Source organism: Lampris incognitus, chromosome 8, assembly GCF_029633865.1.
Source record: "Lampris incognitus isolate fLamInc1 chromosome 8, fLamInc1.hap2, whole genome shotgun sequence".
Taxonomy (NCBI): domain Eukaryota; kingdom Metazoa; phylum Chordata; class Actinopteri; order Lampriformes; family Lampridae; genus Lampris; species Lampris incognitus.
The window spans coordinates 1,524,424-1,543,769 of record NC_079218.1 but is presented as its reverse complement, the minus strand read 5'-3'; the positions used below and the strand labels follow the sequence as shown (position 1 = coordinate 1,543,769).

At 44.7% G+C, this 19,346-nt stretch overlaps 1 protein-coding gene across 1 annotated transcript in view; it reads right to left on the bottom strand.

The window, feature by feature from the left end:
- dlg2 (discs, large homolog 2 (Drosophila)) overlaps positions 1-19,346 on the bottom strand; it is a 472,305-nt gene that overhangs the window by 300,751 nt on the left and 152,208 nt on the right. The window contains exons 6-7 of the mRNA XM_056284931.1: positions 2,170-2,230; positions 569-577 (exon numbers count right to left, since the gene is read on the bottom strand). Coding sequence (XP_056140906.1) covers positions 569-577; positions 2,170-2,230 — 70 coding nt within the window. The remainder of the gene's footprint in view (positions 1-568; positions 578-2,169; positions 2,231-19,346) is intronic.

Genomic DNA, 19,346 nt, shown 5'->3' with positions numbered 1-19,346 from the left:
CAACCAGCTGGACCTTATCTTTACTAGACACTGTCCTATTTCCAATCTCTGTTACTCCCCTCCAGCTCTCTGACCACGATTCCATAGCCTACTCTGTCTCCCTCTCTTCACCCCCCTCCGCGCCTTCCCCTACCCACATGGTTTCCACCTGTAGACACCTCCGCTCTCTCTCCACCACTTATCTTTCTTCCTGTTACCTCTATCCTCCCTACACCTGAATCTTTCTCTCTCCTACCCCCTGACACTGCTACTGATCTTCTTCTCTCTACCCTCTCCTCTTCTCTGGACAATCTCTGTCCCCTCACCTCCAGGCCTGCACGCCCAACTCCACCTGCCCCTTGGCTGTCCGACTCAGTACGTACTGACAGACGGAGCCTGAGAGTGGCAGAGCGCAAATGGAGAAAAGGCAAACTCCCAGAGGACCTTCTCAACTTCCAGTCTCTTCTTTCCACTTTCTCCTCCTCCCTTTCTGCTGCTAAAGCTGCCTTCTATCGCTCCAAAATCCTATCCTCTGCCTCTAATCCTAAGAAACTCTTTGAAACCTTCTCTAGACTTCTTCAACCCTCACCTCCTCCTCCTACTACCTCCCTTCTCCCTGATGACTTCGCTAACTTCTTTGACAAGAAGGTAAACGACATCAGATCCTCCTTTTCTCACCACCCGGTTCATGCTGCTTGCACTATCCCACCCTCTGCACCCTCCCTCACCTCTCCACATCCCAGACAGACAGGCAGCAATTTTCTTTTTGGAGAGCAGCGGCTTTCTTCTTGCAACCCTGTCATGCACACCATTGTTGTTCAGTGTTCTCCTGTTGGTGCACTCATGAACATGAACATTAGCCAATGTGAGAGAGGCCTTTAGCTGCTTATAAGTTACCCTGGGCTCCTTTGTGACCTGGCCGACTATTACATGCCTTGCTCTTGGAGTGATCTTTGATGGTCCACCACTCCTGGGGAGGGTAACAATGGTCTTGAATTTCCCCCATTTGTACACAATCTGTCTGACTGGATTGGTGGAGTCCAAACTCTTTAGAGATGGTTTTGTAACCTTTTCCAGCCCGATGAGCATCAACAATGCTTTTTCTGAGGTCCTCAGAAATCTCCTTTGTTCTTGCCTTGATACACTTCCCCAAATATGTGTTGTGAAGAGCAGCCTTTGCTAGATCCCTGTTCTTTAAATAAAACAGGGCGCCCACTCACACCTGATTGTCATCTCATTGACTGAAAACACCTGACTCAAATTTCACCTTCAAATTAACTGCCTATCCTAGAGGTTCACATAATTTTGACATTCACAGATATGTAATATTGAACAATTTTCCTCAATAAATAAATGACCAAATATAATATTTTTGTCTCATTTGTTCAATTGGGTTCTCTTTATCTACTTTTAGGACTTGTGTGAAAATCTGATGATGTTTTAGGTCATATTTATGCAGAAATATAGAAAATTATAAAGGGTTCACAAACTTTCACGAATCGCTGTATAAAAACGATGTATTGGAACCATTACTGATGAGCCACAACATTATGACCACTCAGGTGAACAGAATAATGCTGATCATCTCCAAACAAGGGCACTTGTCAAGGTCTGGATAGATTAGATGGTAAATGAACAACCAGTTCTCATAGTCAACGTGTAGCTGCAGGAGAAACGGGCAGGAGTAAAGACCTGAGCGACTTTGACAAGGGCCAAATTGTTATGGCCAGATGAATGGGTCAGAGCATCTCTGAAACAGCAAGGCTTGTGGGGTGCTCCCAGTCAGCAGTGGCGAGTACCTACTGAGAGTGGTCCGAGGAGGGACAAACCACAAACTGGCGACAGGGTTTTTTGGCGCCAAAGGCTCATCGATGTGCGAGGGCAATGAAGGCTATCCTGTCTGGTCTGAATGGACAGAAGGTCTACTGTGGCACAAGTCACAGAAAATTTTAATGTTGGTTACAGGAATGTGCCATAACACAGTGCATCGCACCCTGCTGTGTATAGGGCTGTGTAGCTTCAGACCAGTCAGAGTACCTATGATGACCCTTGACCACCATCAAAAGCACCTACAATGGACACGCAAGCATTGGAACTGGACCTTGGAGCAGTGGAGGAAGGTCACCTGGTCCAATGAGTCCTGTTTTCTTTTAGATCACATGGATGGCCATGTACATGTGTGCTGTTTACCTGGGGAAGTGATGGCACAGGATGCACTGTGGGAAGACAAGCCGATGGAGGGAGTGTGATGCTCTTGGCAATGTTCTGCTGGGAAACCCTGGGTCCAGCCATTCATGTGGATGTCAATTTGACCTGTGCCACCTACCTAAACATCGTTGCAGACCAGGTACACCCCTTCATGGCAACTGTATTCCCTGATGGCCGTGGCCTCTTTCAGCAGGATAATGTGCCCTGCCACACTTCACACATTGCTGGGGAATGGTTTGAGGAACATTAAGTGTTCAAGGTGTTGCCCTGGCCGGCAAATTCTCCAGATCTCAACCCGATTGAGCATCTGTGGGATGTACTGGACTGACAAGACCGATCCATGGTGGCTCCACCTCACAACTAACAGGACTTGAAGGATCTGCTGCCAACATTTTGGTGTCAGATACCACATCACACCTTCAGGGGTCTTGTAGAGTCCATGCCTCGGCAGGTCAGCGCTGTTTTGGCAGCACACAGAGGACTGACACGATATTTGGCAGGTGGTCATAATGTTTTGGCTCATCAGTGTATATATTTAGTTTTGGTGTGTGTCTTTGTAGGTGTGTAGCCGTATTAAATCTGTTTCCATGTGTGGAGGAGAGACACTGGGTATATTGGGAGAAGGATGCTGAATATGGAGCTGCCAGGGAAGAGCAAAAGAAGAAGGCCAAAGAGGAGGTTTATGGATGTGGTGAGGGAGGACATGCAGGTGGCTGGTATGACATAGGAAGATGCAGAAGACAGGAAGAAATGGAAAACGATGATCCGCTGTGACGACCCCTAACAGGAGCAGCTGAAAGTTGTAGTAGTAGTAGTAGATACATGTGATAAACGAATGTCAAACAAACGAATGTTATTAACAAAAATTATCAAATTTCATAATTTTCAATGCATTCATCAAGCTTCTTTGCCAATGTGAGTATTAACTGCTCAGTGCTCAAGCACCTCAGGGTAAACCACGTTGTGTGTCTTACTATTTGGTGCTAGGATGGAAAGCTTTTCTGCACTACCAGATGTGGAGGCAGCTACATACAACTGGCCATGTGAGAAACATGGAGCAGAAAGATTTGTCATGTGCTTTGTGATAAGTAAGTTAAGACTGCTCACCACTCTCACTCTTGCAACCTCGAATCCAGAGTGACGATGTGCACTAATAACCCTGGCATCGAGGCTGAAAAATTACTTTGATTGATATGATGTAACAACGTATGGCATCAAATATCCAAAAGATGCCACATGTTGCCACAAAATAAACTCAATTTCGCAAATAAATCAAATTTTTACTTGGTTTTTGATATACTGTCAAACTGTGCAATCCTTGGAAAGTGCTGATTCTAAAGATACCTTTCTTTTTGTTCTACAGTGAGTATTTCTGGAGTTTCAAGTGAACATACAAACATACACTCTTGCTTTATATATATCTAACTAGGATATCTTACCCGGCGTTGCCCTGGGAAAATGTTCTCAACAAAAACAACCAACATGATCGGATCTTTACAATATAAGCGATGATGAAATACAGAATAATTTAAGATATGATACATGTGATAAACAAATGTCGAATAAACGAAAGTTATTAACGAAAATCATCAAATATAATTTCCAAATCATTCATCAAGCTTCTTTGCCAATGTGTGTATTAATCGCCGCAAATCCACTGCTGCCGCAAATTGCCACAAAATAAACACAATTTCGCAAATAAATCAAAAGTTTTACTTGGTTTTTGAAATATTTTTCCAACTGTGCAATCCTTGGAAAGTGCTGATTCTAAGGATACCTTTCTTTTTGTTCTACAATGAGTATTTCTGGAGTGTTAAGCAAACATACAAACATACACTCGCTTTATATATATATATATATATATATATACACATACACTCACCGGCCACTTCATTAGGCACACCTGTCCAACTGCTCGTTAACGCAAATTTCTAATCAGCCAATCACATGGCAGCAACTCAATGCATTTAGGCATGTAGACATGGTCAAGATGATCTGCTGCAGTTCAAACCGAGCATCAGAATGGGGAAGAAAGGTGATTTAAGTGACTTTGAACGTGGCATGGTTGTTGGTGCCAGACGGGCTGGTCTGAGTATTTCAGAAACTGCTGATTTACTGGGATTTTCACGCACAACCATCTCTAGGGTTTACAGAGAATGGTCCGAAAAAGAGAAAATATCCAGTGAGCGGCAGTTCTGTGGGCAAAAATGCCTTGTTGATGCCAGAGGTCAGAGGAGAATGGCCAGACTGGTTCGAGCTGCTAGAAAGGCAACAGTAACTCAAATAACCACTCATTACAAACCGAGGTATGCAAAAGAGCATCTCTGAACGCACAACACGTCGAACCTTGAGGCAGATGGGCTACAGCAGCAGAAGACCACACCGGGTGCCACTCCTGTCAGCTAAGAACAGGAAACAGAGGCTACAATTCGCACAGGCTCACCAAAATTGGGCAATAGAAGATTGGAAAAACGTTGCCTGGTCTGATGAGTCTCAATTTCTGCTGCGACATTCGGATGGTAGGGTCAGAATTTGGCGTCAACAACATGAAAGCATGGATCCATCCTGCCTTGTATCAAGGATTCAGGCTGGTGGTGGTGGTGTAATGGTGTGGGGGATATTTTCTTGGCACACTTTGGGCCCCTTAGTACCAATTGAGCATCGTGTCAACGCCACAGCCTACCTAAGTATTGTTGCTGACCATGTCCATCCCTTTATGACCACAGTGTTCCCATCTTCTGATGGCTACTTCCAGCAGGATAACGCACCATGTCATAAAGCTCGAATCATCTCAGACTGGTTTCTTGAACATGACAATGAGTTCACTGTACTCAAATGGCCTCCACAGTCACCAGATCTCAATCCAATAGAGCACCTTTGGGATGTGGTGGACCGGGAGATTCGCATCATGGATGTGCAGCCGACAAATCTGCAGCAACTGCGTGATGCTATCATGTCAATATGGACCAAACTCTCTGGGGAATGTTTCCAGTACCTTGTTGAATCTATGCCACGAAGGATTAAGGCAGTTCTGAAGGCAAAAGGGGGTCCAACCCGGTACTAGCAAGGTGTACCTAATAAAGTGGCCAGTGAGTGTATATACATACATATACATATGTATATATATATACATATATGTAAAGAAGTCATGAATGGAACTTTTTCATGAATTTTTTTTTGTACAAAATTAATGTCAATCTTAACAAAAAACCCAGCGTTGCCTGGGGAAAATGTTCTCACCAAAACAACCAACACGATCTCATCTTTACGATATAATGATGATGAAATAGGATAGGATCATAGGATAATAGGATAATTTATGATATGATATATGTGATAAACTAATGTCGAATAAATTAATGTTATTAACAAAAATTATCAAATTTCATAATTTTCAATCCATTCATCAAGCTTCTTTGCCAATGTGTGTATTAGCTGCTCAGTGCTCAAGTGCCTCAGGGTAAACCACATTGCGTATCTTACTATTAGTCCATGGGCCAGAGCCCAAAATTTCCTATTTCGGTACACTCAAGGTGGCAAAACTTACTTATAATTTTTGAAAGGATCCATGTCTGTAGATGATATTTTGGTATGATAACCATTCCTGAGTGGCAGCTGTATCACAGTTATCAGCTCATGAAGTTAACCACCCCCTAAAGTAAATTGCATTTTAGACGCGGGTGCATATCCTGGTTTAGCCTCATGGTCAGGACATTTTTCAATGTTCTATAATATTGTCTTTGGTATCATTTTAAAGGGGACCTTCTTAGCTTTCATTCAAGCCCTGTTGTGGATATTTCTCACAAATATAGAGGTCACTTGAGCTCTTCAACCCGTCAATAACACACATCTTTCTGCAATTTTCGCCTAAACTATATACTTTCTTTTAGCCCTGTGGCATCTAGGAATATCAGGGACACAAAACACAAAAACTGGAATACTCACAGGACTGTAAAGATTCAGGAAATGTATAATATACCCATACTATTTCACTGTGTGAGGTGATTGTGAACCTTAAATTAGAAGGGCATTATTACTAAGAAACTAACTAGACCAAAGCCAGTTAGTCCATGGGTCAGACCAGATATCGATATCACCCAAGGTGACACAACTTCACTGGTGCCATTTTATTTGGTACACTAACAGAAGTAAAATAATACATGATAACCTTTCCAAATGAGCAGCTATTTCATTTTTCTTTCAGGAAACCTGTTTCTGTGCCTCTCACGATTGTGTATTTGCCCAGATTTTTACAAATATAGCATTTCAACACCCCTGGTACTGATTAGCCTAGCTTAAACTCTGGGACAGTTCTTAGTTGGCCAACAACCAAGGATAACCAGTACTGTGTACTTCCATTCATTGTGCTAAGCTAGGCTAACGTGCAGCCAGATAGCTTTCTACTAAACACATATAGAGGAAACTGGTATCTATCTTCTTGTCTCACTCTGGAGAAGATTGTAAGCTAATTTCCCATAATGTTAGCATGTTCTTTTAATGTATATGTTAATATGATTAGTTAAAGTGGCTACGAGGAACTTTCATCTTGTGTTGATTTTAGCGGCCTCATGTGGACAAAATACAGCTGTTGCATAGCAACTAGGTAATGTATCTATTTGTGGCTATGTAAGATAAATAATGGTAATATGACGCTGGTGAAGCAAAGTAAACTTTGTTTTAGTAGTGTTCATACACCTACTAAGTTACATGTATTTGTTTGTATGTGGCAGGTGAAAACTGACTGAATATGGCCACTGGTGAACAAGCAAGTTTTTACCCAATACCAAAGCGCCCACGGGTGGAGTGCATTATCCACTGTTCTGATGATACAGATAAGCTGGTTTCACTACAAAGTGTCGACTCATGGAGAACTCTGCTCAGGGCAGCTCAGATACGAAATCATGCACCAGTTTTGAAACTGGCAAAAGACATTCCTGAGGGACAGATTCCAGCAATCTACTACCACAGAAAGTGTCGCAGTATCTTCACTATGAAGCAAATTCATGATGGCCTCCTTGCAAAAGAAAAGAAAAGTTGTGTCTCTGCTGAAGAGAAACAATCTAAGAGAGTAGCTCAACATGCTCTAAGTACATCTAGGACTTATGATGCAGAGTGCATATTTTGTCAGAAAAACAGCAAATATTCCAAGAGACAGAATACGAGAGAAGTACTGGTGCAGTGTTGAGAACTGTGAGCTGATGCAAAGATCAGGAGTGCAGCCACAAAGAAAAGGGACAGCAGAATCCTTGCCATTGTGAGTAGAGACCTTGTAGCAGCTGAAGGGCACTACCACAGGTCATGCTATAGACTTTACACCAAAGAAGAGGTTTCCAAAGGAGAGGTTGCCAGCAATGAAGATGATGATGCTGCAGCCCAGTATGAAGCTGCTGTGAATAAGGCATACAATGAGCTGTTCCTCTTCATCAGGATGGAGCTTTTTGGCAATCCTCAAGTGATGACAATGACTGATCTCTCTTCTAGACTGGTAGCTTCAATGAACTCCCAAGGCATTGCCCAAGTCAAGGAATCAACCAAGAAGCACATAAGGCGAAACCTGGAGAGTGAGTTTGCTGGAGCCTTGCAGATATTCCCTGATGAGAAAGGAAAATTCCTCCTCTATCCCGATAACTTGTCCATGAGGGAACTTGCCAAAGAAAATCAGTCTCTCAAAAGGGAGCTGCAGACCCTGAAAAGTGTCAGTGCACAAGATGTTATAGCCAAAGCAGCCATCAAATTGAGAGCAGACATTAAAAGTCAAGATGTTCCTCAAACCTGGCCGCCTGAAGTCAAACCAGAAGCAGAATGTCCTACCATTCCAGAGTCGCTCATTATCTTCCTGTACTCTCTACTCACAGGCTCAAATGATCCTGATCATGCATCCCAGAGAGTGCAGTGCCTTCTGCAGTCATTTGGCCATGACATAGTATATGCAGTGACATGTGGAAATACCAAGCCTTCCAAGCACATTGTTCTGCCATTCAGTGTCAAATCGCTGACAGGAAATGTAGAGTTGATAAACATCCTCAACCGACCTGGTCACAGTGTGTCCTATTCACAGATGGAAGAGATCAACACTGCCCTGTGTCTCCAGAAACTCTCATCATCAGGGAGTGGCATTGCCCTTCCAGCTAACATCCATCCTGGCATATTCACAACTTTAGCCTGGGACAATATCGACCGTCTTGAAGAAACTGTCAGTGGTGAGGGAACATCTCACAGAGTCAATGGGATTGCTGTGCAAGCAAAGCCAGTCAACCCACTTCCTGTCCAACCCATGCCCACTGTTCCCAAAACAAAGAAGAGAAGCATTGATGGACCCCCACCAATGTTACCAACTTACAATGCTGGACAACGGGTAGGGCCACCACAAAGCAAAAAGTCAGATGCCGATACTGCAGCCAATACTAAGCTTGCCAGAGAGAAAAACCTTCTTTGGGTCCTAGCACGCATGTCACAACAAGAAGAACAGTCAGTCAGCAGCTGGACAGGCTTCAACATCCTGACTCGAGGAGAGATGACGGTCATCCCCGACAATATAGGCTATCTGCCTACCATCAATGCTCCAGCGACACAAATGTCTACTGTCAACGAGGTGCTTAACCAGTCACTGAGCATCATGCAGTGCTTAGGCCTGAGGAAGATTGTCTGTGTCTTTGACCAAGCCCTGTATGCGAAGGCTGTCGAGATCACATGGAAACACCATGACAAGTTCCATGATATCATCGTTAGGCTTGGGGTATTCCACACCGTCTGCACACTGCTGGCAATAATAGGAAAGCGTTTCCAAGATGCTGGACTCAAAGACCTCTGCATTGAGTCTGGCATGATTGCAGAAGGTTCAATTGCTGGTGTTATGGATGGCCACAAGTACAACAGGGCAGTGCGACTACACAAGCTCCTGTATGAGGCTCTCATGCGACTGACCTTGAATGGTTTCCTGTCCTGGTTGGAAGAAACTCACAGGAATGACATGGTTCACCTGAATGAGACACTGAAGACCATTGACAGCCTTGGGAAAGAAGTCTCACAACATGCTTTGAAGGAGGTCCTCGAGAACAGCTCTTGTACACGCATCATGGATCTATTTGAAGTCTACCGTGAGTTCCTTAGAGGTGGAAACGGCAGCCTCTCGAACTTCTGGATGTCCTATTTGGACATGGTTGAAATCTTGTTGGGGCTCATCCGAGCATCCAGAGAGGGAGACTGGATGCTACACTTGGCTAGCATTCGAGCAATGATCCCATGGTGCTTTGCTTATGACAGGATGAATTATGCACGCTACCTCCCCTACTACTACGCCCAGATGTCTGAGCTGCCCATCACACACCCAGATGTGTACACAGAATTAATGGAAGGAGGCTTCTCAGTCCAACTGGGCTCCACCAATCCCTTTGGCCGAATCCCTGTTGACCAAGCTATAGAAGAAACGGTGAACAAAGACACCCAAACAGCTGGAGGGACAAAGGGATTCAGCTTGAAGCCAGGAGCTGTGACCAAATATTATCTCACAGCTGAGTATAGAAGCATGTACCTCAGACAGCTGAGAGACCTGACAGGTCAAGGCAGGTGCAAATGGCCTCATCCAGATCTACAGAGTCCAAGGATCAAGAGAGATGAAGCAGATGTCCAGTCTCTCATGGACCTTATGGAGAATAACTGGCTCAATCCTATGTCCCCTGATGAGATTGATTTGGTTAGCCTCTCCACTGGCAACATGGCTCCACCTGATGTGACCATAGATCTCTTGAGAGCTCTTGAGAAAGGAGAAGAGGCCTACCAAGCATTCCAGCAAACAAGGTTAGATGCAGACCCACCACCTGTGAAATTCCACGACAAGATGACCAAGCAAAGTCTGAAAACATTCTCCAATGTCAGCACAAAACAAGCTCATGGAAAGAAAGCACAGGATGTGGTTCTGAAGGCAGATAGAAACCTTTTCGGTCACATGATCCTGGTGGCTGAAAGCAGGAAGGTGAATCTGAAGGATGTCCTTGCCTACCCATTGGGCCCACTACCATGGGCACTGGCAAATGCTGATGGGTCCTTACGAAAAACAAACAAGGCTGCACTTGCCAGAGAGCTTGAAAAGAATGTATCTCCTGCAGAAGACATCCCAATCCCATCTACTTCCATCATTGATGGGATGAGCCTGGTCCAAAAAATGAATGGCAACAACAAAACCTTTGCACAGGTGGCAGAGTCAGCCTTGACCCAGGTCCTCCATGAGGGAGCACAGAGTGGGAGGATTGATGTTGTTTTTGATGTCTATCACCAGACTTTGATCAAAGATGCTGAACGACTGAACCGGGGTGGAGACATCACTCTCCAGTACAAGAATCTTGCAGGGGGACACCACGTCCAGCAGTGGAGAAAATTTCTGTGCAGTTCCTCCAACAAGACCAGTCTCATCAAGTTTCTGGTGGAAGAGTGGAAACTCCCACGATACAGAGCTATGCTGCATGGCAAGGTGTTGTACATGACCTGTGAGGAAACCTGCTACAAGTTGACAGAAGATGGGTGTGAGGAAGCAGCAGAACTGCACTCCACACATGAAGAAGCTGACACCCGTCTGCTCCTGCATGCATTGCATGCAGCAAATGCGGGCTCAAAGTCAGTTATCATCACAGCTGAGGACACTGATGTCATGGTGCTTTGTCTTGGCTTCCAGAAGGACATCACCTGTCCCATCTACCAGAAGTGTGGGACTCAGAACCGCACACGGTTTGTCGACATCACCAAACTGGCAAGTTCACTTGGAGACAGCATCTGTGACAGCCTAATTGGCTTACATGCCTTCACAGGCTGTGACACTGTCAGTGCATTCGCTGGTCGAGGGAAGCTGAATGCCCTGAAGATAGTGAGAAAGCACACTTCCTGCCAAGAGACTTTTAGTCAACTGGGACAGACATGGAATGTGAGTGATGAGCTGTTCCAGAAAATTGAGCAGTTCACCTGTCGGATGTATGTTGCTAATAGCAGCACTGCTGAGGTGAACAAACTGCGTTACCAGCTCTTCTGCACCAAAAGGGGAGAGGTTGAGTCCAGCCAGCTGCCACCATGTAGAGACTGTCTCTTTATGCATGTTCAACGAGCCAACTATCAGGCAGCAATATGGAAGTGCTGTCTGCAGGCTAACCCTGTGTTGCCAAGCCCTACTGAGTATGGATGGACAGACGATGAAGGCAAGCTGGCCATTTACTGGATGCGCTCCCCACCTGCACCAGATGTGGTCTTGGAAATGCTAACATGCAAGTGTGTGCATTCATGCAAAATGCCAAGCTGCATGTGCCTGTCAAATGGACTTCCATGCACAGACATGTGCAGGTTACAGACCTGCAGTAACCAAAAACAGCAGGATGGTCCAGAACTGGACTTTGAACTTGGGGAGTCAGATGATGAGAGAAACGAGCAGTTTGATGAATGACAGTGTGATGATTCTGATGGTATTACTGTGGTAGTAGTCTATTGATGCACAGGATGTTGATTCGGGACTTGGTTACCCAGAGCTTGATAACAATAATGTAACCATATTCACATATACCCATTACCCTACCCATTACCATTACATATACCCACTAATGATATGGGATTACATGTATCATTGACTAAGTATATGTAAATGTCAATGTTGTTTAAAATATTAAAACAGTTCATTACCTCACTATGGTATTCCTTTTTATCATGTATTTTGATTGTGTATTTAAACAAATGTATAGAGACCAGTTTGTGACCTAACTGGCTTTGGTCTAGTTCTCATTTAAGGCTCACAATCACCTCACACAATGAAATAGTATGGGTATATTATACATTTTCTGAGTCTTTACAGTCCTGTGAGTATTCCAGTTTTTGTGTTTTGTGTCCCTGATATTCCTAGATGCCACAGGGCTAAAAGAAAGTATATAGTTTAGGCGAAAATTGCAGAAAGATGTGTGTTATTGACGGGTTGAAGAGCTCAAGTGACCTCTATATTTGTGAGAAATATCCACAACAGGGCTTGAATGAAAGCTAAGAAGGTCCCCTTTAAAATGATACCAAAGACAATATTATAGAACATTGAAAAATGTCCTGACCATGAGGCTAAACCAGGATATGCACCAGCGTCTAAAATGCAATTTACTTTAGGGGGTGGTTAACTTCATGAGCTGATAACTGTGATACAGCTGCCACTCAGGAATGGTTATCATACCAAAATATCATCTACAGACATGGATCCTTTCAAAAATTATAAGTAAGTTTTGCCACCTTGAGTGTACCGAAATATTGTCTGGCCCATGGACTATATTTGGCACTAGGATAGAAAGCTTTTCTGCACTACCAGTTGTGGAGGCAGCTACATACAACTGGCCATGTGAGAAACATGGAGCAGAAAGATTTACTCCATTTGTTTTAAACGTCTGTGTTGGTTTGTGGTAAACATCAACAATCAAATGTCCCCCATCACCAATTGCAACTTCAGTCTAAGAAGCCTAACTTGTCATTTTACAAACCCACCAAATTGTGCTCCAGTATTTCAATGTCATTTTTTTTGTTCGTTTGTTGTTGTTTTTTTTTTCAAGTTGTATGTTGAAAAACTCGAAGAGAAGGCCAGGAGGAGTTACATTGTGTCTTTGTAGATTTAGAGAAAGCATATGACAGGGTGCCGAGAGAGGAGGTGTGGTATTGTATGAGGAAGTCAGGAGTTGCAGAGAAGTATGTAGGAGTGGTGCAGGATACGTATGAGGACAGTGTGACAGTGGTGAGGTGTGTGGTTGGAATGACAGATGGGTTCAAGGTGGAGGTGGGATTACATCAAGGATCGGCTCTGAGCCCTTTCTTGTTTGCAATGGTGATGGACAGGTTGACGGACAAGATCAGGCAGGAGTCTCCATGAACGATGATGTTCGTGGATGACATTGTGATCTGTAGTGAGAGTAGGGTGCAGGTGGAGGAGAGCCTGGAGAGGTGGAGGTATGCACTGGAGAGAAGAGGAATGAAAGTCAGTAGGAGCAAGACGAAATACATATGTGTGAATGAGAGAGAGGACAGTGGAATGGTGAGGATGCAAGGAGTGGAGGTGACAAAGGCATACAAGTTTAAATACTTGGGGTCAGCTGTCCAAAGTAACGGGGAGTGCAGGAGAGAGGTGAAGAAGAGAGTGCAGGCAGGTTGGAGTGGGTGGAGAAGTGTGTCAGGAGTGATGTGTGACAGAAGGGTACCAGCAAGAGTTGAAGGGAAGGTTTACAAGATGGTTGTGAGACCAGCTATGTTGTATGGTTTGGAGACAGTGGCACTGATGAAAAGACAGGAGGAGGAGCTGGAGGTGGCAGAGAGGAAGATGATAAGATTTTCACTGGGAGTGATGAAGAAGGACAGGATTAGGAACGAGTATATTAGAGGGACCGCTCAAGTTGGACGGTTTGGAGACAAAGCAAGAGAGACAAGATTGAGATGGTTTGGACATGTGTGGAGGAGAGATGCTGGGTATACTGGGAGAAGGATGCTGAATATGGAGCTGCCAGGGAAGAGGAGAAGAGGAAGGCCAAAGAGGAGGTTTATGGATGTGGTGAGGGAGGACATGCAGGTGGTTGGTGTAAAAGAGGAAGATGCAGAGGACAGGAAGAGATGGAAACGGATGATCCACTGTGGCGCCCCCTAACGGGAGCAGCCAAAGGTAGTAGTAGTAGTTGTAGTAGTAGTAGTAGCAGTATGTGGTCGATGTGGAGGTCATGTTTTTTTGGGTTTTTTTTTTTTTGCTTGCTTGCTTCTCCAGATGGAAAATGTTTAAAGCCACTTAGGCTAAGTTCAGTCATAATGACATATAATAACATAATATAACAAAATATAATATAATATAATACAACATAATATAATATGGCGGCGAAGCGGTTAGCGCGGTCGCCTCACAGCAAGAAGGTCCTGGGTCTGAGCCCCAGGGTAGTCCAACCTTGGGGGTCGTCCCGGGTCGTCCTGTGTGGAGTTTGCATGTCTTCCCGTGTCTGTGTGGGTTTCCTCAAGGGGCTCCGGTTTCCTCCCACAGTCTAAAGACATGTAGGTCAGGTGAATCGGCTGTACTAAATTGTCCCTAGGTATGAATGTGTGTGTGTGTGTGTGTGTGTGTGTGTACATACACACAGGGTGTTGTGATGCGTCTAGTGCAGCAGTGTGTAGTTGGAGGGAAGGTGCATGTGTTCTTTCAACCCGCTTGTGTCCTTCCTGCCCTTAGCTTGCTGCCGCTGGCTAGCCTCTGTGGCGAATAGGGAGGCATCCTAGCGTGTAACCCTTCCCTTGCCAGTACATAGCCTCTCCTTCACCAAGACTCCTGCCAGGCCTCCCCGTGGCCACACGTGGTAACTGGGGTCTTGCGGCCCCAGGCTAACTTGGCAGGGGATCTCGGAGCAGCAGTGGGCCCCAGAGATATGGTGTGCAGGCCCACCCTGGTGGACACGCCCTGGCACCTATCAACCACTGCCCCGCTGCCTTGTGGGTGAGTCTGGGAAGACATAAGGCTAAGGGAGCTTACCCCAACAGAAAAGCAAGCTGTGGCGGCACGCTTCGAGGCGGTTTCCGAAAAACTGGATTTCCGGCAGCCCCCTGCAGTTGTGTGGAGGTGCCGGTCGTCTAGGGATCCCCCTTGCCATCGGAACCATCTCCTCTACAATCAAGTCATGTGGCGTTGGGAGAAGCGCCCCACCCCCCATGCCACTTTAAAAACCATCTCTGCTGCGCAGGTATCTTCTGCTATCTGAGTCCTCAAAGGACCCACAAATAGAAGAAGATGGTCATCATCAGACACGATGGACAACCAGCAAGCAAGCAAGCAAGTGGGCCCTGTGTGATAGTCTGGTGGCCTGTCCAGGGTGTCTCTCCGCCTGCCGTCCAATGACTGCTGGGATAGGCTCCAGCATCCCTGCGACCCTGAGAGCAGGGTAAGCGGTTCGGAAAATGGATGGATAATATAATAAAATAGTAATATTTCCATGAGTAATGGGGGAGGTTTTGTTTGTGGACACTACACTCCATCGCCACTCGGTGGCACTGTGAGAGGATGGATGGCGGAGAGGGACTGCTGTAAGGGGACAGAAGAAGAACAACCAGCGCGAGAAAAATAAACTCAATTTCGGATAACTCAAATTTTTTACTTAGTTTCTGAAATATTTTTCGAACTGTGCCATCTGTGGAAAGTGCTGATTCTAAAGATACCTTTCTTTTTGTTCTATAATGAGTATTTCTGGAGTTTTAAGCGAACATACAAACATACAGTCTCGCTTATATATATATATATATATATATATATATATATATAAGTGGTGGGACTTGATTAAAAAAATTAATCGAATTAATTATGGGCTTTGTAATTAATTAATCGTAATTAATCGGAGTTTAATCGCATATCGATATTTGACACCAGAAGCAACATTTTTCAATTCAAACAGGTCTTGGTAGATGACTAAATCAATGAATAGATACAAACATAAGTTTAAACAAGTTTCTTTTGTAAACACAGTACTTTTTGTAACCCCTGATCTTCTACCACTGAACGTGGTCTGCAGTCCACAGCGATCCATTTCACCAGTGAGCTTGTTAATTTATCAGACGTGGACTTACTCATCTTGGCTTTGAACCCCGTCATCTGGTGGAGAGTCGGTGGGCGACTCTGCTTGGTTGTACTAGGAGCACTAGCGTTAGCGTTAGCTCCGGTGTTGGTACTAGCTGCAACGTGTTTAGCATGTAGCTGGTACCGGAGGCCTGAATAACTGCGGTGGAATGCAAACTCTTTGTTGCAGAGTCTGCACACACCAGTGCTCTTATCCAGGCTTCCATCCGACCGGTTTTTAAACGTAAATTTCCCATCCACAGAGCTAAGCACCGCGGTGTCATCCTTGTCGTCCATCACATCTGTTGTTAGCATACTAACTTGTTAGCCTGACCTACTCCGCCTTCCGCTTGACTGACGTCACTCGGTGCATTGGTATAATCCGTATGCCAGAAACGAGTGCACTGAGAAGCGTTCCATGTTGACTGGAGGGTAAAAATAAAATGCGATAAAATGCATTAATTTTTTTTAATGCAGTTATTTTTCCTATAATTAATTACCGAATTAACGCGTTAAAGTCCCAGCCCTAACATATATATAAAGTGAGAGTGACAGGACCGATATGCCACTTCTACATGAATACATGGATTACAATACTCTCCAGAATAACAACACATGTAGGACTCAATGCCTCATATACAGTGGCTTGCAAAAGTATTCATACCCCTTGAACTTTTCCACATTTTGTCACATTACGACCACAAACATTAATATATTTTATTAGAATTTTATGTAAAAGACCAAGACAAAGTTGCACACAATTGTGAAGTACAAAGAAAATTATACATGATTTAAAAAAAAAAATTTACAAATAAAAAACTGAAAAGTGTGGTGTGCAAAAATATTCAGCCCCCCTGAGTCAATACTTTGTGGAACCGCCTTTTGCTGCAATTACAGCTGCAAGTCTTTTGGGGTATGTCTCTACCAGCTTTGCACATCTAAACTGAAATGTTTGCCCATTCTTCTTTGCAAAACAGCTCAAGCTCAGTCAGATTAGATGGAGAGCGTTTGTGAACGGCCGTTTTCAGATCTTGCCACAGATTCTCAATTGGATTTAGGTCTGGACTTTGACTGGGCCATTCTAACACATGAATATGTTTTGTTTTAAACCATTCCATTGTAGCCCGGGCTTTATGTTTAGGGTCGTTGTCCTGCTGGAAGGTGAACCTCTGGAGGCCCCAGTCTCAAGTCTTTTGCAGACTCCAACAGGTTTTCTTCCAAGATTGCCCTGTATTTGGCTCCATCCATCTTCCCATCAACTCTGACCATCTTCCCTGTCCCTGCTGAAGAGAAGCACCCCCAGAGCATGATGCTGCCACCACCATGTTTGACAGTGGGGATGGTGGTGTGTTCAGAGTGATGTGCAGTGTTAGTTTTCCGCCACACATAGCGTTTTGCATTTAGGCCAAAAAGTTGAATTTTGGTCTCATCTGACCAGAGCACCTTCTTCCACATGTTTGCTGTGTCCCCCACATGGCTTCTGGCAAACTGCAAACGGGTCTTCTTATGGTTTTCTTTTAACAATGGCTTTCTTCTTGCCACTCTTCCATAAAGGCCAGATTTGTGCAGTGCAGGACCAATAGTTGTCCTGTGGACAGATTCCCCCACCTGAGCTGTGGATCTCTGCAGTTCATCCAGAGTCACCACGGGCCTCTTGGCTGCATCTCTGATCAGTGCTCTCCTTGTTCGGCCTGTAGGTTTAGGTGGACGGCCGTGTCTTGGTAGGTTTGCAGTTGTGCCATACTCTCTCCATTTCCGGATGATGGATTGAACAGTGCTCCGTGAGATGTTCAAAGCTTGGGAAATCTTTTTATAGCCTAACCCTGCTTTAAACTTCTCCACAACTTTATCCCTGACCTGTCTGGTGTGTTCCTTGGACTTCATGATGCTGTTTGCTCCCCAATATTCTCTTAACAAACCTCAGAGGCCGTCACAGAACAGCTGTATTTGTACTGAGATTGGATTACACACAGGTTGCCTCTATTTAGTCATTAGGTCAACATTCGATCATTCAGCAATCATCAGGCAACTTCTGAAGGCAATTGGTTGCACTCAGAGAAAATGGGCTGAATACTTTGGCACACCGCACTTTTCAGTTTTTTATTTGTAAATTTTTTTTTAAATCACGTATAATTTTCTTTGTACTTCACAATTGTGTGCCACTTTGTGTTGGTCTTTCACATGAAATTCCAATAAAATATATTTATGTTTGTGGTCGTAACGTGACAAGATGTGGAAAAGTTCAAGGGGTATGAATACTTTTGCAAGCCACTGTATGTAGGCTCTTACTATGTTAGGAAATGTATTAGGCTAACAGGCAATGATTGGCTGGTCATCATTTAAAGTTTGGCGGGGGCGTCCAGTTAGCATAGTGGTCTGTTCCATTGCCTACCAACACAGGGATCGCCAGTTCAAATCCCCGTGTTACCTCCGGCTTGGTCAGGCGTCTCTACAGACACAATTGGCCGTGTCTGCGGGTGGCAAGCTGGACTTGGGTATGTGTCCTGGTTGCTGCACTAGCAACCAGGATGAACAGACGAACAGATGCCCCCCACTCTGGTCGGTTGGGGCGTCTATTCGGGGGGGAATAGCATGATCCTCTCACGCGTTACGCCCCCCTGGCGAAACTCCTCACTGTCAGGTGAAAAGAAGTGGCTGGCGACTCCACATGTATCGGAGGAGTCATGTGGTAGTCTGCAGCCTTCCCCAGATCGGCAGAGGGAGTGGAGCAGAGACTGGGATGGCTCATAAGAGTGGGGTAATTGGACGGAGAAAAAGGGAGGAAAATCCACAAAAATAGAAAATAAAAAATTGGTGATGCTGTCCAATGGCTGATTGTACCACCCCCTTTTCTGCCACATACAGTTTTTTTTGTACTTGGTAAAGTTTGCATCTCTGAAACCATGTGGCCAGTAGGGACTGCCAATTCATAGAGACAGTGGTAGCTACTGGATTCACTATTCTCAGTGAGCGGCATACAAATGACATGACTTGAAAATATCAAGCAGTACATGTGCGAAAGTCGATCTCTGCGGGCAGTTCATGCACGTTGTTCCAATTCCCTACCTTGTTCATTACATCCACCTCCGCTAAGTTCAGGGCTAAGGTTAAATAGTGGTTCAACTTGAGGTTAAGGTTAGGCAGTGGTTAGTGAGGCTCCGTTACAGTGGTTAAGTTCAGGGCTAAGGTTAAATAGTGGTTCAACTTGAGGTTAAGGTTAGGCAGTGGTTAGTGAGGCTCCGTTACAGTGGTTAAGTTCAGGGCTAAGGTTAAATAGTGGTTCAACTTGAGGTTAAGGTTAGGCAGTGGTTAGTGAGGCTCCGTTACAGTGGTTAAGTTCAGGGCTAAGGTTAAATAGTGGTTCAACTTGAGGTTAAGGTTAGGCAGTGGTTAGTGAGGCTGCCATAAAACAGTTCAACTTTCATGTAACTATGCGGTTTCCAAGAGGACGTCTTTGGAGACTCTCCCGTTAGCCTAGGAGTCAGAATGAGGGACATTCAAGCTGCAAGTGCCTGGTGACACCACAGATACCTCCTTTACCATTTCACTCAGAATCAGCAGAATAAATGTTTTCTACCAGCATAAC